This window comes from Eretmochelys imbricata, chromosome 2 (assembly GCF_965152235.1).
Source record: "Eretmochelys imbricata isolate rEreImb1 chromosome 2, rEreImb1.hap1, whole genome shotgun sequence".
Lineage (NCBI taxonomy): Eukaryota > Metazoa > Chordata > Testudines > Cheloniidae > Eretmochelys > Eretmochelys imbricata.
In genome coordinates, this window is record NC_135573.1 from 29347634 (window position 1) to 29373231 (window position 25598).

At 39.6% G+C, this 25598-nt stretch overlaps 1 protein-coding gene across 3 annotated transcripts in view; it reads left to right on the plus strand.

The window, feature by feature from the left end:
- CSMD3 (CUB and Sushi multiple domains 3) overlaps nucleotides 1–25598 on the plus strand; it is a 1168908-nt gene that overhangs the window by 405585 nt on the left and 737725 nt on the right. Inside the window, exon 7 of one of the 3 annotated variants that reach the window (XM_077808852.1) lies at nucleotides 21070–21381. The exons of the other annotated variants lie outside the window; for them this stretch is intronic. Coding sequence (XP_077664978.1) covers nucleotides 21070–21381 — 312 coding nt within the window. The remainder of the gene's footprint in view (nucleotides 1–21069; nucleotides 21382–25598) is intronic. 3 annotated transcript variants of the gene reach the window in all.

Sequence of the window (25598 nt, forward strand, 5' to 3'; positions counted from 1 at the left end):
GCCATTGAGTAACTTTTTAGGATAGTTACTTTCCCTTCGAGTTTTTTCTTTGGTGGACTGCAATTGAGCTTCCCCTTCTGTGAATGGAAGGTGATGTTCCTTGAATAAATCAGCAAGTTAATAGAGCATCAGACTCTATTAAAGCTTTCAGGACAAAATAAAGATGTAACTGTAACTGTTTGACACTATAAATACCAGAGGGTAAATTTCTCCCAGGATGAACTGCTATGTCTTGTATTCACAACTTCTGTCTCTTTAAATTTAGCAGGTGATTTTTGATTGATCATTTGGAAGCGAAATTCTTCCTGCTTAACTTTCAATCTGCTGAGTGTTAAGCATAAATTAGAAACTGCACCAACCCATTTGTTTTTGATTCCCTCCTAAACCTTCTCTTTCTTTTGAACTGGATTTTTTCTAAATGAATGCTCAGAATATTAGGGCTAGTTGTAAAGAAGCACAGTTGAGAATCAGGTCTGTAATGATTTAACATGTCAGGAATTAAACAGAGTCTGATTTGACTGGCCCTATTCACTTTGTTTTTCTGTTGGCAGAAAATCCTTACTAATCTTCATTTGTTCAATGTAGAATTATATGGATTTGCCCTGCCAGCAGTTCACTACCATTTGCCGTGATCCACTATGGCATGAAATGACTGATTTTAGTTACTCTGTTCCTGCACTAGGTGCAAGGACAGAAGGGTTGGGGCAAAAGAGACTTTGGGTATGTCTACACTACAATTAAAAACCTGCGGCTGCCTCATGCCAGCTGACTTGGGCTCTGGGGGCTCAAGCTAAAAGGCTCCATTAACTGCGGTGTAGATTTTGGGCTGAGTCTGTAGCCCAGGTGCGAGGATCCCAGAGCCTGGGCTGCAGCCCAAGCCCAAACATCTACACCGCAGTTAAACAGCCCTTGAGTCCAAGCCCTGTGCGTTGTCAGCTGGCATGGGCCAGCCACGAGTGTCTAACTGAAGTATAGATACACCCTTTAAGCTACCTTTGCAAGCTTTTTATTCTGGTTATATGTGGGCCTCCATAGGTCTGAGAAAGAGAGGAAAGCCATAGTGCAGGATCCAGTCATAATTACCCACCACAACCCCCAATTTTTTTTCAGAGTCACACCTTCCCAGAATAGAGTTCCCCTATTGTGTAAGTATGGGCTACATGCTTTGTTCCTAGACTTTGATCGCTCCAGCCTTTTTCCCCTTAAGTAGGATATGGTGTCCTACTGGACTTTTAAAGTGTTTGTTCCTGTAGCGTTCAAAGCCACAAAAATGTTTCATTTGGATACGTTTGAAACATCTTGTTTATAAGAGGTCAACACGTTATAACATAACATGTTAAATAACATACAAACATAGTATGTTCAAATTATTATTATAATAGCCAAAATGAAATACAACAAAATAATAAAATCGAAATAAAATTATTTCCACATCTGAACAAATTATTTCAGCATTATCAAATTGAGAAAGCTTAAACAAAATGTTTTGACTTTCTTACATTGAAAATTTTGTCAAAAATGGCACATTCACGTGAAAAGTTTTGGTTTCAACAAGACTGCATTTTCTGATGGAAAACGTCAATTGAAAACTTTTTGACCAGCTCTAGCTTCAAAAGTGTCCTTTGGGAGTTATAGAAGATCTTGGAAAGTGGAAGCAAGAAACAAGTTGACTTGGTTTTATGGGAGAGGCATGTAGGAGAAACTAATTTGACTGAGGTTTGCTGTGTTAGAATAAGCACTGTGACTGAGAACAGTTTTCACCAGATCTGGTTCAATTCCTGTCCCATTATCCCCGTATCCCTCAAATCCCTTTTTTATGTTGATTTTTTTTTGCACTGTGAATGAGGTACTTTAGTGGATTAGCAAAGCAGCCAGGAATGGGGGATAGCAAATGAAATAATCAAGTGAAGGGGCTTGTGTATGCAATTCTAGGTGTTCAAAGTTTTTGGCACTTTCCTGGACTGAGATCCAAGATTTCTGGTTCCCTCTTGTTTGCCTGGAAATGACATTAGCAGTACAGTTCCCATGGAATCATGATATGGGAAACCATTTATCTGGTAATTAATATCATAGTTTGGTCAGGTCAATGGGCTACTGTATTAACTTTTTTTTCTCTGGAACCTTGTATTCAAATATTGTCCTAGGTTATAAGTAAAACTTATTTGAATCCTCATTTGTGCACATCACAGAACCACCATGACATTTAATTAGAGCAGTTAAGACACGTGATTAACTAAAAAAAAGTATTCACGATTAAAACAATTAATCACGATTAATTGCACCATTAAACAATAGAATACCAGTTGAAATTTATTAAATATTTTGGATGTTTTTCTACATTTTCATATATATTGATTTCAATTACAACACAGTGTACACTGCTCACTTTATATTATTTTTATTACAAATATTTGCACTGTAAAAAAGATAAACTAAATAAATAGGATTTCTCAGTTCTCATTCAAGTACTGTAGTGCAATCTCTTTATCATGAAAGTACAACTTACATATATATTTGTTACATAACTGCACTCAAAAAAAAAACAATGTAAAAATTTAGAGGCTACAGGTCCACTCAGTCCTACTTCTTGTTCAGACAATCGCTAAGAGAAACAAGTTTGTTTACATTTACAGGAGATAATGCTGCCCACTTCTTAATTACTATGTCACCTGAAAGTGAGAACAGGCATTCATATAGCACTGTTGTAGCTGGTGTCACAAGATATTTGCATGCCAGATGCACTAAAGATTCATATGCCTCTTCATGCTTAGGCCATCGTTCCAGAGAACATGTTATAGCAATCTCAGATGATGACCAATGTCATAAATATAAAGGGAAGGGTAACCACCTTTCTGTATACTGAACTATAAAATCCCTCCTGGCCAGAGGCAAAACCCCTTCACCTGTAAGGGGTTAAGAAGCTAAGATAACCTTGCTGGCACCTGACCAAAGTGACCAATAAGGAGACAAGATACTTTCAAAGCTGAAGGCGGTGGGGAGGGGGGTGGACAAAGGGTCTGTCTGTCTGTGTGATGCTTTTGCCGGGAACAGAACAGGAATGGAGTATTAGAACTTGTTAGTAAGTAATCTAGCTAGAAATGCATTAAATTTCCTTTTGTTTAAATGGCTGGTAAATAAGCTGTGCTGAATGGAATGTATATTCCTGTTTTTGTGTCTTTTTGTAACTTAAGGTTTTGCCTAGTGAGATTCTCTATGTTTTGAATCTGATTACCCTGTAAGGTATTTACCATCGTGATTTTACAGAGGTGATTCTTTTACTTTTTCTTTTAAGAACCTGATTGCTTTTTCCTTGTTCTTCAGATCCAAGGGTTTGGGTCTGTGTTCACCTATGCAAATCAGTGAGGATTTTTATCAAGCCTTCCCCAGAAAAGGGAGTGTAGGGCTTGGGGGGATATTTTTTGGGGGAAGACGTCTCCAAGTGGGCTCTTTCCCTGTTCTTTGTTTAACACGCTTGGCGGTGGCAGCATAGGGTTCAAGGACAAGGCAAAGTTTGTACCTTGAGGAGGTTTTTAATCTAAGCTGGTATGAATAAGCTTAGGGGGTCTTTCATGCAGGTCCCCACATCCACCCTAGAGTTCAGAGTGGGGAAGGAACCTTGACAACCCAGCACATATTGTTCGTTCTAAGAACACTTTCGCTGAAAATTTGACGAAATGCAAAGAAGATACCAATATGAAATTTCCAATGATAGCTACAGCACTCAACCCAAGATTTAAGAATCTGAACTGCCTTCCAAAATCTGAGAGGGATGAGGTGTGGAGCATGCTTTCAAACATCTTAGAAGAGCAACATTCTGATGCGGAAACTACAGAACCCAAACCACCAAAAAAGAAAATCAACGTTCTGCTGGTGGCATCTATCTCAGATGATGAAAATCAACTTGCATCAGTCCACACTGCTTTGTATCGTTATTGAGCAGAATCTGTCATCAGCATGGACGCATGTCCTCTGGAATGGTGGTTGAAGCATGAAGGGTCATATGAATCTTGAGCACATCTGGAATGTAAATATTTTGCAATGCTCGCTACAACAGTGCTCTGCTTACACCTGTTCTCACTTTCAGGTGACATTTTAAAGAAGAGGCAAGGAGCCTTATCTTCTGCAAATGTAAACAAAGTTGTTTGTCTAAGCAATAGGCTGAACAAGAAGTAGGACTGATTGGACTTGTAGGGTCTAAAGTTTTACATTGTTTTATTTTTGAATGAAGGGTTTTTTTCTACATAATTCTACATATGTAAATTCGACTTTCATGATAAAGAGATTGCACTACAGTACTTGTAGTACAGTTCAAATATTAGTAATCAAAAATAAAAACAAAGTGAGCACTGTACACTTTTGTATTCTGCGTTGTAATTGAAATCAATATATCTGAAAATATAGAAAACATCCAAAATATTTAAATAAATGGTATTCTATCATTGTTTAACAGCATGAATAATTGTGCAATTAATTGTGCAATTAATTGTGATTATTTTTTCATCACATCATTAATAGTGATTAATTTTTTTAATCACTTGACAGCCCTCAATTGAATGTCTTCCAGCATGATGGATAGTCTCTACTCCACAGAATCCCAGGTCTGGAATAGCAATAGTGTTTCAAATGAAATGGATTGTCAGAAGTGTTTTAAGGAAACATTCTAGGTTAGTCTTGACAGAATTCAGATCCATATATTTTCATACTCCAGATATTGAATGTAAGTTTGCAAAGAATCATAAGTCTATCTTGTTGTTTATTTGACTCCTGTTATATTTGCTTTCCAGTATTGTCAGCCTTACTGTGACGTCCCCCAGCGTACAATCTGGACTGTGGAATTGCTGTGCCTCCTTAACTCTCTAGCTCAGGATATCTCTCACGCTGCTCTGCTAGTGAAAAGCACACCCTCCACGCTTTGCTGATACACTGCCATTAGTATATGAAGGCACACCCAACAAAGTTATAGGAATGGTCTCCCAGTCACTCATGAACTGTATACTGGGAGATATCTGCAAATCTCACCAGCTGCAGCCTTGCACCTCATAAATATGCATCTTACACTGCTCAAGATCCTCTTGAACAATGCAAGTTCATTAGTTAGTTCGCCGTTCCACCAATGGGTAATGGATATGCACCAACTGTTTTTTAACCTGAGTAGAGAGTTCCCAAACACTACAAACAACTACACTGTTTTAGACAAAACATTAGAACAAGTGTATTAACTATAGAAAGATAGACTTTAAGTGATTGTAAGTGGTTTAGGCATAAGGATCAGATCTGATTACAAAAGAAATAAAAGACAAAATAGCAGGGTAATCCCTAAACTTTTCCATGTTAAGTAAGATTCGAAAGCAAAAGGATTTCTCTTACCCAAAACCTTCAGCTGTTCATGCTAACTGGAAAGCCTTCCAGTTAGGATCATCCCCCTTCCCCACAGTTCACTGATTGGTCTTTGTCTTCCAAGCAATCTTGCCTGTTGTGTAGAAATGGGGAAGAAGAGGCCTACTGATGATGTCACTGTCTCTTATTTTATACTCTCCTCCGCACTACGCTGCTGGGATGCAGACAATGAGTCTGTTGAGTAAGTAAGATTCAACATGTCTCTCAGGTGAATTGTAGATTTCTTGCTCTCACCTTTTGTGTATGTGAGGCTTGCACCATTTCTGAGGATGACATGCAAGTTCTTTGTTTATAGTTCTTTTGTTATTTCTAAAGAGTTAGTTTGTGGGCATTCCCCAGACTCACAACATGTTTCAGTAACAAACATATAGCAAAATTTCATAACTTCAAATACAATGATGATACACACGTGTTAACAGGATAATGATGTTCAGTAGTCCATGAGTTTTCAAATGATACCTCACAAGGAATGTGTTGTACAAACTATAACCATATAAAAGTGGTGCATATGGGGGTTACAGGGATTTATTTTGAGGTACAGAGTGTCACTCTAACACTATCTCTCTGGGTGTAGTAACATTTGAGAGAACCTGGCACCACTTCATACACTGGAAAAGAGATGCTGACATACTGCATTGTTAATGGACCCAATGGGACAGATCCTGAACTGGTGTAACTCAGTGTAGCTTCATTGATCTCAGTGGAACTATGACAGTTTACACCGGATGAGGATTGGGCTGCCTGTCTTCACATAAAATGTTGTCAGAAAGGAGGGATAAATGTCTAAGTTACAGGTTACAGTCCAAAGTTCCAAAAGCATCTCTGGATTCTGCATGAGAAATGGTGATCAAAGACCAAGAGGAGAAGACCTTATATTTATCTCCTCTTAACGAGGATCTTCACAGACAGAAATATTCACAGAGGCATGGCATCAAAATGCAGCAAAACCAGAGCAGCAGATACAGACTTGTAGGTTTCTGGATACAGATAATACCTGAGTTTGCTCTGATGATCCAAGAACTCCTCATCTCTTCATCTTGATGTCTTAACTCAGTGACATGTAACATTAATTTATCATTTGAAACAATGGCATTTTGCAACAAAATCCCCTGTTGGAAATGAGGCTAATTTGTAAAGCTCCCCAAATATGCTTGTTAAAGGCTGATTTAAACAAAGTTTTTTGTTGTTTTTTTTTCCCCAAAGGCATATGATATTTTACATAGCACTGCCAGAAACTTTCCTAAGGGCTAAAGTGTTCTTCCAGTCAGGCATTTGCATCTCTTGTTTAGCTTTCTTTTTTCTTTTTTTTATTTTTAACTGGGAAAAAGCTTATTGGATCCTTGTAGATCTCCAGCCTTGTAGAAAACTCCACATAAAGAAGGAAGAAACAAAAGAAATGTCTATGTTCTCATAGATTAAATTTGTTACATTGGTAGAGGCAGTGATGAGCTGCCAAAATCTTAACAACCAGTTCCCTCCTCACCCCACAACGGGGTTGTGGCCCACCCCCACCCCCTGGGACTCCTGCCCCATCAAACCCTCCCTCCCCATGTTCCTTGACACATACACACCTGGGACCCCTGCCCCATCCACCCCCTTCCCCGTCCCCTGACTGCCCCCAGAACCGGGCAGGAGGGTCTCATGGGCCACCTTAGTGGGTGCCCACCCCGCCCCTAAGAGCCAGAGGGACCTGCTGGGGGGCGAGGTGGGGAGTCCCAGCGGTGCATACCTGGAGCAGCTCCCAGGGAGCATCTGGCAGGTCCCTCTGGCTCCTAGGGGCAGGGTGGCATAGCTGGCGGGGAGCAGGGAAAACGGTGCTCCTTAGGCGCCAACTCCGTGGGTGTCCCAGGGCTGGAGCACCCACAGGGAAAATTTGGTGGGTGCTTGGCAGGTCTCTGCCCCGCGCCCGGCCTCAGGTCACCTCTGCTCCGCCTCCTCCCCTGAATGCGCCGCCCCGGTTTCCCGTGAATCAGCTGTTCGTGCGGGAAGCCTGGGAGGGCTGAGAAGCAGGTGGCGGCTTCACGCTCAGACCCAGGGAGGCAGAGGTGAGCTGGGGCGAGGAGCTGTTCCCCTGCGCACCCTCTGGGTTACCTGATGTGGTGCGGGTGGCCCTCCTCGTGCCCCAGCTCACTTCCACCTCACTGGGCCTGAGTGCGAATTTGCCGCTTGTTTCTCAACCCTCCCAGGCTTCCCGCGCGAACAGCTGGTTCACAGGAAACCAGCGGGTGGAGAAGCAGAGTGGGGCGGCACATTCAGGAGAGGTGGCGGACAGGGAGCGGAGGTGAGCTGGGGCTGGACATGGGGCGGGGCAGGGTGGGGAGCTGCTGGTGGGTGCTCTGCACCCACCAAATTTTCCCTGTGGGTGCTCCCTGGAGCACCCATGGAGTCGACGCCTAGGGCACCAGTTTTGGCCAGTTGTTAAATTTAGAAGCCGTTTTAGAACCAGTTGTCCCACGAGGGACAACCGGTTCTAAAAGGGCTTCTAAATTTAAGAACCGGTTCCAGTGAACCAGTGTGAACCAGCTCCAGCTCACCACTGGGTACAGGGCATACATTGCTCAGATAACTGTTGGAATAAGTATGGACAAGATTTCTCTGAGCTGGAGAGCTCTCAACATTAGTAACATTCCTCTGTTTTTAATAGCTATATATTTATGAAAATTCTGGACTAGGAATAGGACATTTTCCATGTTTTTGGTCTCATTCACAAGAAAGCTGATACTGAAATGAGTGAAAGTGTATAAATCAGTAATTTTGTTTTAATTCTGTTTAAGATACCACCAAGATGGTGTCCAGTTTCTTCTGAACCATTACTTTAAATGATATGAAAATGGGAGCCAGCAGGTTTTCCAGAGTAAAATTAATCTTTTAGGTGAAAATTTAAAAACCAAAAGTTTAATCAGAAAACCAAAACATTTACATTCAGAAATGCTGCTGTGGTGCCTCATGGGAGTTGTAGTTCAGATGCCGTATGCTCCCATTCTCTCCTATAATCTGGGCTCCATAATCAGACTATCACCCATGAGAAGCAATGGTCTCTACTTTTGGAGAGAGGAGACAGTGCAGGAGTTTCTGGCCATAGTGCATCATGGCAGACATAGTCAAGCTTGAGAGCCCAGCCCTTCATTTCCAAATTTCCTTTTATAAAAAACAAATGATTAAAAATGCCTAAAATCTAAACAAAATAAATCATGCAACCCAAAATTGTTTTCCAATTTTTCAGATCTGGTAGCAAACAAACAAACAAAAAACCCAGTTACTTGCCTACCTCTATTAGTAAGTTCTATGTCTGGTGGTAAGTGTTTTCAGAATTACAGCCTCAAGTGCTATTGTAACTCAGGAATATTTTGACTGAGAAGTAACTATATTATAACTATATTATATGCAGTAGGACAGTTAATTCATGGACCCAGATTTGTCCACTCATAATTAAGCAATCTATTTGGAAACATCTAGAAGATAATAAGGTGATAGGTAACAGTCAGCATGGATTTGTCAAGAACAAATCATGTCAAACCAACCTGATAGCTTTCTTTGACAGGGTAGCAAGCCTTGTGGATAAGGGGGAAGTGGTAGATGTGGTTTATCTTGATTTTAGTAAAGCTTTTGATTCTCTCTCACATGACCTTCTCATAAACAAACTAGGGAAATACAGCCTAGATGGAGCTACTTTAAGATGGGTACAATGCTGGTTGGAAAACCGTTCCTAGAGAGTAGTTATCAGTGGTTCACAGTCATACTGGAAGAGTATAAAAAGTGGGGTCCCGCAGACTAAGTTCCCTGTAAGCTGCGCAACCGTGCAGCAGCCTATTTAGCATCATGCAGGTGTTCAGGGAACCCGCCTAGGCACCTGCCATGGCCAGGGAAGGGGCGACCCCCCCACCGGCCCAAACCAAGCCCAGACCCAAACCGGCCATGGCAGAGTGGCCCCCCTGCCCCAAATATGCTGCAGTCCAGATCTGCCATGGCCGGGTTGGTCCCCTAGCCCCAACTAAGCTACAGCCTGGACCTACCGCGGACAGGGTGCCCCTATCCAGGCCCAGACCCAACCGTGGATGTTTAGCCTGGCCCTGTCATGGGGTGCCCCTCCCCAAACCCGGCCCCAGTGGACCTGCGGGGAGCTATGGGAGGGGCGCCTCTCCTGCGGCCCCAGCCCAGGTGCTGCTGCGGGGAGAGAGAGCTGGGGAGAGTCCTCTCTCCCCACCATAGTCCCAGAGCACCCTCCTGTACTCCAGTGCCTTCATCCCAAGCCCCATCCCAGAGCCTGCACCCCCATCCGGAGCCTTCACACCCCTGCACTCCAACCCACTGCCCCAGCCCTGAGCTCCTGATTCCTGGCCCCACCCTGGAGCCCGTAACCCCAGCCGAATCCCTCACACCCCTGTTCTCCAACCCTCTGCCCCAGCCCTGAGCTCCTCATCCCCAGCCCCACCCCACTTCAGGCTGGAGCAGGGAGTTGGGGTGTGGGACGGGAGTTCGGGGTGCAGGCTCCTGATGACACTTATCACAGCTCCCAGGAAGTGGCCACTGGGTCCTTGTGGCCCCCATAGTGCATGGGCAGCCAGGGAGGCTCCATGCTCTGCCCTTGCACCCACAGGCACCTCCCCGAAGCTCCCATTGGAGCCAGCACTCGGACAGGGGCAATGCGCAGCACTTCCTGGCCACTCATGCACCGAGGGGCCAAAGGGACATGGTGGCCTCTTCCGTGAGCTGCTTGGAGCCAGGCAGGTAGGTAGCCTGCAATACCCCTGGGCCCCGTGCTGTGCCGCCGACCGGACTTTTAATGGCCCAGTCAGTAGTGCTGACCAGAGTCGCCAGGATCCCTTTTCAACTGAGCATTCCTGTCAAAAAGGGACACTTGGCAACCCTAAGTTTACGTTCAGGCTGTATTAAATGTGAAGCAGACTACTATTGGATTTCAGGTAATTCCTCAGCTTGCCCCTTCCCCATGTTCAGTATAGTAACCCTTTCCAAATACAGCTGTCTAAAGATATGTAAACTAAACGCTTACTTTAGAAAGGGGATATAAATGTTATCCTCAGATAGCTGGTTTACATACATAATGACTCTTTACCCATTTCTCATAAATAGGCTTTTTGCCATCAATTTTTAGTTCCTCTAGAATATAAATTGAATTGATGTACTACAGAATTGATTTGCCAGAGTATAACTGTCATGGTAAACAGCTCTTGCTGGACTTGAAAAGTGAATTGTTTCTTAAAGAAAAAATAAGAATGGATAAACACAGGAGCTATACATTATATGCCGTTTCTGCACAAAGACTTCTAAATGACTCTATCCAAAGAGCAAAGCAATTCAATATTCTACACACAGGATACAGTGAAGGTTTTTTCTCAACAGCAGGCCAACTTTTTCAAAAGTGAATAGTGATTGTGTATGCCTCAACTTTTCAGCACCCAACTTAATATCTTAAAGGGACCTGATTTTCAGAAGGTGCTGAGTACTCCACCCCACTGAAAATCAGGTGTCTTTTAAGATGCCTCAGTTAAACATCCAAAAATTGTTACCTGAAATTACTAGTTGCTTCTGAAAATCTTGGACATCACATGATTTCGGACAAATTTCAATGTGTGTTCTCCCACCACAGCCCAAGATGTTTCTCTATAAAATGCAGAATCCAGCCCAACAGATTCCCTGTGTGTCACTCCTTTCCAAATACATTAAGGATTAAAGTATACTCAGTCAAATGTCTGCAGGTTATCTGAAATTATTTGAGTAATGGTTCATTGGAGCTTACTAGCATAACAGCTCCTGCTGAGCCAGAGCCATTGTGCCTTTGCACAAAAGAGGTACACTTTATAGTTTAACAGCCTACCTGTTACCTACTCAGTGCTGATGGCATCTATTGCATTTGCAGAAATGACCTCTTTTCTTACAATCTTAAATACATTTCTGAATAGGTCCTAAATAGCTTCACAAAGGCATTGGTCTCCTAGAGAGTTCTCTGCATCTCACTTAGGATAGATCTTTTTATTAAATTTCACCAATTCTTCTACATATCTTTATAGTGCTGCCTAACATTTTCCTTGCTAACAATTAATTGATAAAAAGTTTGTATCATATTTAATCTGAACAGAAATAACTCAGATGTGTTTTCCCTTACAAACAATATATTTTTTCTCTCAAAAGTTGGCCCACACTTATTCATTCTGAAACAAATTCAGCACTAACTAGCTAATGGCAATATGTTATCACTGAGTTCAGTAAGAAATATACTGGTATTCAACTCTTGTCATATGAAGTGCTTTACTTTATTAGTAAGCTGTATTCTCTTGTCGGCCAGAAAGAGCACTAGAAAATGGAACAATCACTGAAAAGAGAAATTTTATACATATCTTATGCTATGTGAATCATTTGCTCTGAATATATTTGATAACTCTAGATGTGAAGATTATGAAATTATATTAGTAAATCATTTTATAAAAAATGTCCATGCATTGCTGAATTATTCTCCATTACTTTTTGGTGGACGGAAATATTTTAAATAATGGAATTCAATATTGGGGCTTTTTATTCTGTCCTAAGCATCAATCAAATTCAGATATGATACGAATATAAATTGGCAGAATACTTTTTTCTCTGAAAACCTATTTAAAGAAAAAGACTTTGCAAGAGCTAAGGTTTGAAGGGGAAAACATAGGTGTTGTAAAAGCAAGCAAAGAAAAATACTGTAGACATTCTTAAGATAATCTTCCTTGTGTTGAGTAAATTAGTTTAGATAAAATTCTTAGGGCACTGGACCATCTATGGAAGTTTTTGGATTAATTTTGTGGGGAATGGTTTATAGAAAGCTAGAGATTTACCAATTCTAGGCCATATGTAGTTTTTTCAGTTAGACTGCAGTAGAAGAGACTAATGTGAAAAATATTCAAATATCTATCTGATTTTTGTCTCCCAAAATCAAGAAAAATAAATGCCAATATTAGCCTCCAGGACTAGTCCTAGAGAGCAGCACTCTAAAAAAGGATCTATATTATTAGTTAATTTCAGCTTCTGAGTTATGTCTTCAATTCAAAGTTAGAAGGAAAGAGAAAAAATGAAAGTTCAATTTTGCAAATCTGCAAAGACATGAAAATTGAAACTATAGACAAGATCTGACAGGAGACTGCCCTAAAAATTAAGCCATGATAGCATTGTGTTTGTGTGTTTGCATGGGAAATTATTTGCAAAATATTTTTGTCAAGTAGTTCCTGGTCTGTTTGTTTGTGAGCATGTAGTAATCAACATTTAGGCTAGTGTGTCTGGACACATACATCATATGGTATAATTTTGTTTCCTGATTGGATGAATGCAATTAGGTTTTTACTGTGAATACTAATAATTACACATTTATAATTCACTTTTAATGATTATTCTGCAATATTATGTTAAAATCAGTTGTTTCAGTAAATAGTCCTGCCATAATGGAATATACTATACCTGCTCCAGCATCCTGTCAATATCAAAAAATGTGTAGCACTTTTTTTATGCCCCTGTTGTATTGTGAATAGAATTCCATTGGGAGAATGTTTTTCTTGACCCTAGTTAATGATTTGTGTGTCCTAAAACAGAAGACTTGATACCTTTATAATTTTATCTTTGCTGTTGTTACTTACTAGATGCCATTGTTTTTATAAGGACTTATCCTTTGTAAATCCTCCTAACACATTTTCCTAAACAATATCCTGCAAGAATGTGTTCCACAAGTTATTATATGTTGCACTAAAGCATTTCCTTTTCTTCATTTTATATTTATTGCCTTCTTGTTTTTATTATAGGAAAGAAAAAAATCCCTACATCCCTTTGCCTTTTTTCTATGTTATTCATTATTCTATAGTCCCTTTATAATCATCTCATTTGTTTATCCTCTCTAAACTGAAACATCTTATTCTATTGGAATTTAGAACTTCACTCCACTGTCCACCACTTAAAACCACATTCCTGTGATTAGTTTGATTGTCCTTCCTTGGACCATCTTAATTTCTATGTTCTATTTAAAATAATTAAAACTGGGTGATCTAAATTGGTTGCTCTAACCTGGGTTGTTTTGTAACTGCTCCACAGAGGCTGTTGCAAGAACCTGGGAGATTACTGGTGTGTGGTACACTCCAGCCTCACCCCTGCCACCCCTATTGGACATATAATATACTGTGGGTGCACGTTACATATTTATACTAGTTTAAAAGTGCTTATCAGTTCTCCCAGAATTCCCCATTTTAAGAATAGGGAACCCTCTCTCAGAGCAGTAGTCTTTTAAAGAGCAAGCACAGTAATTGCATTATATTATTTTCCCCTGTGTTTGCTTCTGCAAACTAAGGCAAATTTGTAGTCTCCATAGATCTTTTTTCCCTGATTGCTGACTGTAACTTCAGAGCCCATCAATATTCGATTAATTTAAATTGCCGTTTCCATTGTGCATTTATCTATGATGAATTTCATTTGCTATCATGCTGTGCAATTACCTAGCTTTTTCTTAGGTCCTCTGAACTTTTTCACAATCCTCCCTACTGTCTTCTGACTAACCTGAACAACTTGTATTGTCAGCAAGTTTTACCAATTAACTATTGTCTTCTAGGTCTTTAATAAATATATAGAACAGCACTAATGCTAGTACTGATCTAATAAGAACACTGCTATTAACCTCTTTTAGTGGTGACACCTGGCCGTTCATCCTGATTCTTTATATTTAACCAGTCTGTAATCCAGGACGTAATCAGTTTAACCAGTCTGTAATCCAGAATTACCACTTTATATCATTCTGAAGTTACAAATGTTCTTGAATAACCACTTGTAAAGGAATTTATCAGAAGTTCTTTGATAACATAAAGAAATTATATCCCCTGTTTTCCTTTATCCTCAATTTTGTTGAGAGTTTTAAGGCATTGCAATAGATTGTGGTGCCATGCTTTATCATTAGAGAAGGGTCTGTCAGTTGTCTTGCTCATTATCCTCATCTTGGTGCATTAAAGCTCTGTGCTAGATTCAGCTGTATTTATTGTTCTTTGAGCACAGTTTAGGGGAAGTCAGTGAGGGACCAAGGAGACAGCAGCTGCAGCTCATTGATTATGAGACCAGTTCTGTACTGGCCCTAGTAGAGTCAGGGCTGCTGTAAAGTGTATTGGCTAGCTATAGCCTCTGGGGACCAGCCAAGAAGAACTGGAGTTCTGCTTTTCCAGACTGGGCACTGCAGGATGGGTCATGTTTGAAATTGGTACACTGGCTCTGCACCCCCTGGAGACACTCTCACAACGAGGAAATCCCCAGTATTTTTCCAGCCTCTTTATACCCTCACAACAGGGCTGGGTCAGATAAACTAATAAATATGTATTGATTTTCTTAAATACTTTTCTCAGTATTTCAATAAGCATCATGAATCTATAATTCCAACCATCACCCTTCAACCTTTTTTTAAAAATGGACTAGCCTCCAATCCTGCAGTATAGTAGCTGCTTATAATGATAAATTGCATCCTTTTGTAGTGATTCAGCTTCTTGGGGCTTACATTATTCAGAACGCTGATGAAAACCACATTTATTACAATTTAATCTGTCAAGATTATCAGTCACTTAAATAAGTTCAAGCAGTTTGGAGCAGGAACTTTCTCATACTGTGTATGTACTGTATCTAGCTGTATCTGAACTCAGTTGAATCCTTCAGCCATTACTGGAATACAAATGAATGACAAATTTCATTTTTAAACATGACAGAATTTTCCCTAAAATATGCCAGACATCTTTCTGAAAGAGAATTTTTAAGAAGTATACATTATTTCTTTGCATTTGGCTTCTCACAGGCATGAGTCCATCGCTTGACCAATGTGTTCTACTGTGTATCCTTAAGCTTTTACCTGTGGCTAGGAAGTCACCAATTACCTTGTCCTAGCTCTCAGGCATCTCCTCAAATCTGCACATGATGACGTGAAGCGGGAATCATTGTCTCCCATGCCCCACAGTACTACATAACGTGTCAGTCCAGGGCTAGAATTTAGTGATGGACTTTCCCACAAGGGAAATGTTGTGCAAATATTTCTGCCACAGTGTGGATTGGTCCACTTAAGAGGGAACTGGGCTGTGGTGTTAGTGATGGTGAACATGTAGAGTGACCACTAGGAGACAGAGTGCAAGGAGGTAAGAGTCTGTAAGTAAGATACAAAGTCAATCTTGCATTCACCCCATTCACAGTGTGCTGTGTCTCTGTAATTTCTACATGGTCCAGATCATCTGTGCCTCATTAACAGCCTAGGTAGGGCCTGGTGGAGGGCAGCTGGACTCTGTAAAAAGCCAAAGGGAAACAGAAACCACGAGAGGAAGCTGTGACAGAGTTAGAAGGCTGATGCAAGCTGCAGAGAGTAAAAGGCAGGAAGGCCGGTGAGTGGACAAGGTAAGAGGAGGATTCTCTTCTGAGAAAAGGGAAGAAGCCCCAGGACTAAATGTTGTTATGGATTATATATAAATAACTTAGACACAAAATGGGAATGTTTTCAGGACTCTGGACTGATGGAGTTTATGTAAAGAGCACTGGAAAAGGTAAACTAAGGCAGGGTGCCTACTAAGTGACTTCTGGCCACAATTGGGGCACTCAGGTGGCAGCTGCCCTGTTACAATCTCATTTAAGTTTCATTCTGCAATATTTCTATCCTATTCGATTCCCTCCGTACTTTCTTCATGTGAGGAGCCAATAGCACTTCTGTGGTATTTTTCTCTTCTAACTTTATTACTATTAGGCCAGTAGATTGTTGTTTTTTTTATTCTTACTTGCAAAAATTTGTTCCATTTTCTTAGTTATGCTTGGGGTGGATTTTGAAAGAGGTTTTTTTGGTTTGATTTGTGAGGGGGGTTTTTCCCCTACACAAACTTGTGCACTTTGGCTTTTAATCATATAATTTACTCTCTCCGCTATTTTGCTCTAAATTATACCTCTTTTCATAATGATCTTTGTTCAATAAATGCTCTGTTGATTCACTTAAAGTATGTATATCCAATGAGATTCATCCCTTCCTCGGAGGAAGTGACTCCTCTTCAGACAGTAGCACCCTTTTCTTCTCATCCTGCCCAGTGAAGCTGGGGCTGCTCCTTTCTGAAGCCTTCAGGCTCACTTTTTCCATCATTACCCACTCACTGTTACCCACCCAGCACAGGGACTGCTGTTTGGGATTCCCTTTCTCTCCCTCTGCAGACAACAGGTTGGCTCCTATTCAGGCTGCTGAGCCCTCTTCGCTCTTGACTGTGATAGAATAAATGAGGTTAAGTTGGTCGCTATATAAAAAGGTTTGATGAATGATTGGCTGTGGAGGTGGTTGAAATTTGTCTATCTATCCTTATTTCAACAAAAATGACATTTTCATTCAACATTTTAATATTTTCTGTCAAAAAATGGAAAATTTGTTTTTTAAAATTGAAAATGTTTTATCAATTTAAAAAAAAAAACTTCAAAAACATGTTGTTTTTTCATCAGATTAATGTAAGAAAAATATTTACCATTTTCCAAATGGCTCTCTTTGGCTGTGACTAGTAGTAGGGTGACCATCTGGTTGTCAATGCCTTGGGAAGGTGTGGGAAAGACTGAAACATATGCTGAGATGTTATGAGATGAACCACTGAAGAGACAAAAAGAAATATGAATACTCTATTTGGAACCAGCTAGAGCACTGGACTTCAGTAATGACAGAGTCTGAAGCAAAGTTCCATTTCAACCTCTAAACTATGTTATACCCATAGACCTTTGCAGTTTGCAGGTAGCCCTGATTTGTACAGACACCTAGGAATTTTTTATATCGGAATTTTATCACACCAAGCTTTGTATCTTTACAGATTGCAAGTAAATACTGCTTAGAGAACCATTCATGTAGTATAAATTCTGTCGTAACTTAAATTGTTTATCTAGGGTAGCATAAACAAAACTCTGGCTTTGTCTCGACACTGTCTGCATTAACTCAGACCACGCTCCATTTACTTTTTTGCTGATCTTCTGCATGAGTCCATTTTTGTTTTGTAAATTGATGTGGCAGAACAACAAGTCAAAGGTTTTACTTGAAGGTAATTTTGTGTAGCCAGTTGCTACAGTTTTCAGTGCACAAACCATTGGAGCTTTAAGTAAGTGGCTTTAAATAAGTGGTATTTTGCTCACTGAAGGTTTTCAGATGGGGTGTTCAATAAGTTGTAACAGTTTTTGAAACACCAGACATCTAGTATTAAATAAACTGGCACATACCTCAAACCCTTAATATAATTTGGTTTTAAATTAGATATTGGTAGTAGCAAAGACTGCCTCTTTCTCCACAGGTGCCAGCATGGTGTAAATCAGTGGTCCTCAAACTTTTATATTGGTGCCCCCTTTCACACAGCAAGCTTCTGAGTGTGATCCCCTTATAATTTAGAAACACTTTTTTATATATTTAACACTAATATAAATGCTGGAGCAAAGCAGGAATTGGGGATGGAGGCTGACAGCTCACAACCCCCTCCCCCCCCATGTAATAACCACATGATCCCCTGAGGGGTCACAACCCCCATTTTGAGAACCCCTTGTGTAAATAATATTTGTTCATGGTTTGGAAGCTTCAGGCATCAGTTATATCATTAATCATGTAAAGAGCTCTTTGTTTCAAAAGCAACACTACTGTGTTCAAAGCCATCCCTCTAGGGAGAAAAGGAGTTTGTGTGTTTTAACCACAAAATCAGTTTAAGTCCTATTGCGTCACAAAACATTTCTAGTGCAATCTTTCAAAATTGTTCATAACTGTGGCCTCAGCCTGCTGCTTTTTTTCTGGAATAAATAGTAATTTTTATTGCTAGTTACTTATTTTTATTTATATCAGTTTCATTCTGGTTCAGTTAGTAAAGTTTTTCTTCCCTTCTTTGCTAAAAAGTCATCCTGGGTCCAACACATAAATCTGTGTTTTTCCCCAGTGTTGGCAAGGTCTTGCAATACTTCAAAGGGAAGTGCTGCTGCACTGTTTAGAAGGTGTCAAGGTTCCTTCCCCACTCTGAACTCTAGGGTACAGATGTGGGGACCTGCATGAAAACCTCCTAAGCTTACTTTTACCAGCTTAGGTTAAAACTTCCCCAAGGTACAAATTAATTTTATCCTTTGTCCTTGGAATATCCACTGCCACCACCAAACTCTAACTGGGTTTACTGGGAAACGTAGTTTGGGCATGTCTTTCCCCCAAAATCCTCCCAACCCTTGCACCCCACTTCCTGGGAAAGGTTTGGTAAAAATCCTCACCAATTTGCATAGGTGACCACAGACCTAAACCCTTGGATTTGAGAACAATGAAAAAGCATTCAGTTTTCTTACAAGAAGACTTTTAATAGAAATAGAAGTAAATAGAAGTAAAGGAATCACCTCTGTAAAATCAGGATGGTAGATACCTTACAGTGTAATTAGATTAAAAACATAGAGCATCCCTCTAGGCAAAACCCTAAGTTACAAAAAAGACACACAGACAGAAATAGTCTTTCTATTCAGTACGGTTCTTTTCTCAGCCATTTAAAGAAACCATAATCTAACACATACCTAGCTAGATTACTTACTGAAAGTTCTAAGACTCCATTCCTGTTCTATCCCCGGCAAAAGCAGCATATAAACAGTCACAGACCCTTTGTTTCTCTCCCTCCTCCCAGCTTTTGAAAGTATCTTGTCTCCTCATTGGTCATTTTGGTCAGGTGCCAGCGAGGTTACCTTTAGCTTGTTAACCCTTTACAGGTGAGAGGATTTTTCCTCTGGCCAGGAGGGATTTTAAAGGGGGTTTACCCTTCCCTTTATATTTATGACAGAAGGGCTGCACTTTGGAACAAATACCAACTCAAGGTCCCTTTGGTCTGTGGTAAGAATAATGCTTAGCATGTATTTTAGTTACTGTCCACATGGAACTTATGGATCCTGTTACTGTGGCGTTTTTCAGAAAGAGCAGCAGAACACCAAGTCTTCTGCACAACATTCCCTCCGCAAATAAAACTGATTTTAATGTCAGAGACTGTGTGAGTTGTTGAATGCATAATGGCTGCTCCGTTTGCCTGCACAGTTACTAAATTAAATTCCTTTATAAAGAGATTTGATATATCTTGAGTATGAAAGGTGCTATATGCAGCCAAATTCCATTCTGTTTCTCGTATTCTGTTGTGTAGTGTGTAAATCTTTTCCCCCTAAAGCTGAACAAAAAGGCTGATGACTTTCCTCATGCAGTATCTATGAGAACACCTAGATGCATACAGGGGGCAGGTACTCAAAGTCTGGCTGGTGGGAACACAGCTAGACAGTGAATATAGAAACATGGAATGTTATCAGCTGAAAAGGATATCTGGAAGCCTTTGAGTCTGAACCAATTATTGTACCAAACCACTGGTTAAGCTCTGTTTAAAAAAAATGTGCTTCCTTTAAATCTTAATATTGTAGTATAGGGCTGCACAGTTCACACAACACTGGCTTTAATTATTATTTTTATTATTATTATTATTTTATTATTTTATTATATTATGTATTTGCATTGGAATTTCACCCAGCAGCTCCAGTAAATGATAGCCTCCCCCCTTGTGCTAGGTGCTGTAAAACATATTATAAGTAATTATCCCTGCCTCAAGGCACTTGCAATAGGGTTGCCAAGTCTCCAGGATTGTCCTGGAGTCTGGAGGAATTAAAGATTAATTTTTAATTAAAAATTAATATGTCATGTGACCACAATTGGCAACCCTGGCTTGCAGTCAAATGTGTGCCAAGATCTGGCAAGTGAGAATGAGAAACAGAGGATGGAAGGGGATGGGGAGAAAGCACAAGAGTAACAAAATAAGTCCATGTGACTTACATAGTTGAGCTATTGTACAACTTGACTTTGCCAGATAGTTTAAATATTGTTTAATTAAATCATCTCTCCTCAACTGATGTTCAAGCAAATACTTATTGGTTGGCTGTTTTCTTTTAAGTATTATAACACATGTGATCTTGTGGGTGGGATCTGCGATGGTGTTGGAGGAGTATGTGCATCACATTGATTAAAGGTTCTGTATGGTACCAAGTGTAAATGGCTATGCCAAATGATTCTTTTATTAAAACATTTACCTTCTTCTGCCCTTCTGTCCTTTTCCTTGTCAGGAGGGAAATGTCTTTTATGTCCTTACTCAAGCAACACTGGAAAGACTGGAACTTAGAGTTTTTTTAATCTACATTTGAGAAAGGTTTACAAACTACCACAGCTGTTGGAGTAGGATGAGAAAGCTAGCACCACCTCCATAGGCTGTCTTGTACTGCTGTCAGCAAGTGTCAGCTTTGCTAGGATAGTTAGCGTTGTTCAGTTGCCCTCCAACCATATAGATGTAGTTATATCCTTTGTTTTAGGTAGGCTGTCTTCAGTGTGTGCTGGCAGAGAGTGACAATGAGTGACCTGTTGCTGCCAAGCTGGTTGGTAACCCAAGAAGTACTGTACTTTAGTTTTTGCATGGTATTTTAAATTCAAATATGATGTGTGTAATAGTCAGCACAGGTACATCGTGTTTACTGACACACAAATATGTTCTGATTACTTGCAATTTTTAAAAATAAAGTGCTATGGACTCTCTCTCCATTTCAGTTGTCTTTACTGTGGTAAACGGAGGGAAATTTAATCTGATAAATTGTTCAGAAAAAACACAATTCAAAAGAAAAAGTTAGCATCCAGTGCTACTATGTGTCCCACAGGTTCTTCCAGTTTGACCAAAACTGCCTCCACTGGTGAGTTAGAGGAGCATATTGCGGCTACTACTGGTGCTATTACTGTTGCTAGCACATCTGCTGATGTTACTGTATCCAGTGTTACTGCTGTCACCAACCATAGCCTTTCCGAAGAGCCACGAGTAGAAGCTATGAATCTCAGAAAATCAATTCTGGAACCCACCACTTCCAAGGAAATGCTCTCCCTTCATCAAGCAAACATACAAAGTGCAAGAAGAAGACCAAGAAATGCTGAGCAGATAGAAAGAACTAAAGAACTTGCAGTTGTTACTCATCGAGGTATTGGATATTATTTTACTTGTGCCCATTTAGTTACAAACAGAGGTATTTCACACAAGCAAATGGTGAAAGGTCAGTTACAGAATCAGACAGTGAAACTGAGTCAAGTGGTGAAAACTAAGGGACAGGTTTTCAATCAGATTAAAACTGAAGAAAGGAATATGTGCAGTTTGGATACTAGTGGGCAGAGGGATGGAAAAGGAACCTGTAAGAAACAGCTGTAGTAACAGAGAAAATTTGGTGTAGTTATAGAAAGGGAAAGAGACAGAGAAATGTAGGGCCTAATTATAGTTACTCTTACTCTGATTTATATTATTGGATCTTCTGATTTACACTAGTATAAGTGAGATCAGATAAAGTTTAGAAAGGGGACATAAAAAATTAAACTAAACATCAATGCTATATATTTATTTAGGCATGACCAACTATGACATTGAACAAAGGTACATTACAAGCAGCTGTGGTATCCAAAAAAAAATCTGCTGATATCCAGACCTAGGGGAAAAAAAGAAATCTATACCTGTAGTTTGGCTTTTTAAAAACATAAATATGTTGTCTCTCTGCCAACAAAAGTTAATGAATGAAGCAGAGTGGGCAAAAGGGGAATTCAATGTCAAATAGCTTAAAATTTACATCCTCCTGTATCCAAATGACTTAGTCCATATAGAGAAGCAGTAATAGTGAGAGATTTTTGGAATGTAAACAAAAAGTCTATTTTAGCTAAAAGGTAACTGACGCCTGAAATAATGGTTTCACAAACACACAGGGTCAGATACTCACCTGATATATTTTGGTGTAGTTCCATTTGCTTCTATGGAGCTCTAACTTGTTTGTACCAGGTTAGCCCTATAGTATCTGAAAACATTCTGCACTCTGAATCAGAGAATTTGAAATACTAGAGTGTGAGCATTGGATATACTGTTCACATGAAATGATAAAATAAATTTAATCATTAAATATAGAGAGCCACATTACACTCTTGTTTTGCATTGGTGTAAATCTGTGGTATCTTCATGGATATTCACTAGTGTAAACGTATGGAATTTGGACCAAAATAGCCATATGAAAATTTCCTTGAAAATATCTTTCGTCAAAAAAGAAAGTCGGGGGAAGGGTCACGCTTCATCAAATAAAAAAAAGGCTGTTCCAGGCCATTATAATAATGTATAGAAACACTTATTGTAGCACTCATTGAGCATAATAATTTTGAAATGATGGTGCAATCATACATATGCAGTCCCTTCTATCTACAGTATGTGATCTCGTCAACAAGATACATTTTCCTTTCTGCTGCTTTCCTACTGTCTTTCCTTCTCTGAACTGTCCTTTCAGCCAGTACATCTTAAGGAGAATCTAAAACATCATGTTGTATTATTATATTAAAATATAAAATCTTCTGTTAGGAATGAACAAACTGTGTTAGAAAAAGATGAGAAAGCAACTGAAACTCTGAGATATTATTATTTATTAAATATTTATATTAAAATAGTAACAAACAGATGAAGATAGTCTCTGCTCTAGAAAGCTACTTCATAGAGCCCAGCCCAAATCTAGTTTTATGTGCACAGAAGTTCAGATAGGCAGTTTCCTACTGTGTTTTCTTTAAAGGCTGCCATTTTCTATGTCAGCTGTTATAGTTTTATAATAGAGGAAGTTATCTTTGCAGAGTACTTGTGCCTTCATGATGATGATTTCATTGCGGGCTCTAAATACTTCAGAAGCCTGTCCAAGTGATTCTCTATGCAGGATTGGGGGCATAGCTTGTAATATTTGTATGGTTTGCTAAATGAGTTGAAAGAAATGTAATATATGTATTTATAAATATTGTTTTATAGTATCTGAAACAAACTTAAACCTCTGAACTTTGAGGTTCACCCCTCATCACCTTCTTGACAAGTGTGAAAATGTCTTTATTTTACTGAATCCAGTACATTAGTGCAACACGTTTAATATGCACTTGTGGTGTATTATCTTAACATCCATGAAGTTGCCATTTGACATTTTACTTCCCACAGTCTTTTAACATGATTTTACTTTATCATACCAAAATTGTACTGTACATGTTTATGCTCTTAATGATAGTAACTGTACAAATATAGTGTACACATGCCATTTTTGGTTAATGGTCAAAAGCATATGTAATATGGTAGGCACATAAAATTTGTCATAATTAGGTAACCTGCAATTTTCTTCAGGGGGGTTCAGCTCATCTCAAAGTTCTATGCAAGTTCTTCTAGAGAAAACAAGGATATAAACCATCTTACTGCAGGTCATAAGTCAACTAGTAGCTGATGCGGTTAGGAAGAAACTTCTCTTATGGGCAAGCAGTTCCATAATTGTTCCCCATGGGGTTTCCTGTACCTTCCACTCAGATATCTGATATTGGCCACTGACAGAGATGGGTTATTCGATTCGGTGGACTACTGGTCTGGCCCTGCATGACAAATCCTATATTCCTATGAAATTCTTTAAAGTCTATAAGCAAACCAAACTGTGTGGCTCTCCTTTGATACCACATTATTGTCTGACAGACACCAAATAATGTCAGTTCCTCTTCGTATATGGTAATGTTTTCTGAATTCTTGGCTCTAACTCCAAAAGTTAAGAATTATGTTCCCAAAGCCACAAAATCTATCAGTAAAATATGATCCACTCTTAGGAAGGCAAAGCATATTGTCTCTCAGAATGTTTCATTTTAACCTATGATTATGCACAGCTATACACTTTTCCCTATGGCTAGCCTATATACATTTCCCTAAGTCTAGCCTACTATTAATATTGGGATCATGGCCATCTGCTGTTTAAGCAATAATGATGGACAAGAAGAACATTTTCCTGACAGTTGATGACCAGTTAGAACTGACTCATTTGTCCCTTTCCCCATTTTATATCATTACTAGCACTTTAGTATGGTCTTAATACAACTCTCAGTATTCAAAGATTTACATATGCAACAAATCCTTCACCACTGAAGTCTATGATAATTTTCCCATTGATTTCAGTGGGAGCAGGACCTTTTCAGTGTGTTGTGTTTGCCTTTGGGGTGACATTGATAATTGATTATAGATAGATAATAAGTGCCCTATCCCTTCCCTGGGCTTCAATCGTGTTGCTCTTGTGCAGCCTTGCAGGATCAGGGCCTAAAACTGTAGCAGGTTGTTGGTTTTTTTTAACCATGGACTCAGGCTCAGAAAAGTTTATCTATCTCCCTTCCCCCAAAACAAGAATAAAAACTCTTGCCATGAATAAGCTGTCCTCATTCAGCTTGTACATATCTTGAAACAACAAATGTCTTGTGCTAATTAGATCTTAAGCATAAAACAGTAAATATATGAACTGATCTGTTTTCCTCAGGCATGAAAGAAATCAGGGAGAAAGTAAACCACCCATAGAAAGTAAACCACCCATTTCCTTCAGTTCTTTGTCTTTTAAAGCAATTACATCCTGGGAGGCTGGACATCAATAAATTAATCACATATGTAAAAGATACTTTATCACTGCTAGTCTTTTTCTGCTGTCCAACTGACCAATGAACACAAAGCTCAGAGTGCGCTGGTAGCTTTAGTATTACTGGCTGTTGCTGTGATTCATGTCAACCGATGATGATGCATCTCTTTTTTGTATTGTGGGCTCCAGTAGCTGTTGTGTACTAGACCTGACACATACTCCTAGTGTAGTAGTTTCTGTTGTGTTTAGAGAAAATTCATTGATTGTATGTTCTTTGTGTGAATTTTCAATATCCGGTACATTTCTTGGGGTCTCTCAGCCATTAAACCTCTTCCTTAATTTTTATACATAGTCTTCATCATTTCTATACTGCTGCTGCTCTTACACACAGGGAGCAGTGAAGGGTGATTTTGAATCCTTGTTTTTTAGTGGATACTTTCCTGGTCTATCAGCATTTTCTAAAATAGAATACTGATTTTGGACACAGAGTTAGATATGGACCCAGTACCACTGACAACAATGGAGTATTATAATTTATTTAGCAGGGAACAAGGTTGGGGCCACAGTACATGACCACTAATTTAAACTTGAAAAAAATACATGGCTCTTATTTTATCTGAATCAGACACTGTCACAACAACATAATTTTTGTTATGTGCACATGTTGATGCTTCAGTTCTTGTGTCTTCTGAGGGATGGGGAAGAGTTAACTGTTTCTTTTATGTCATGCCCCAGAAATGAGAGCTTTCAGGGGGGATTTGAATGAGAAG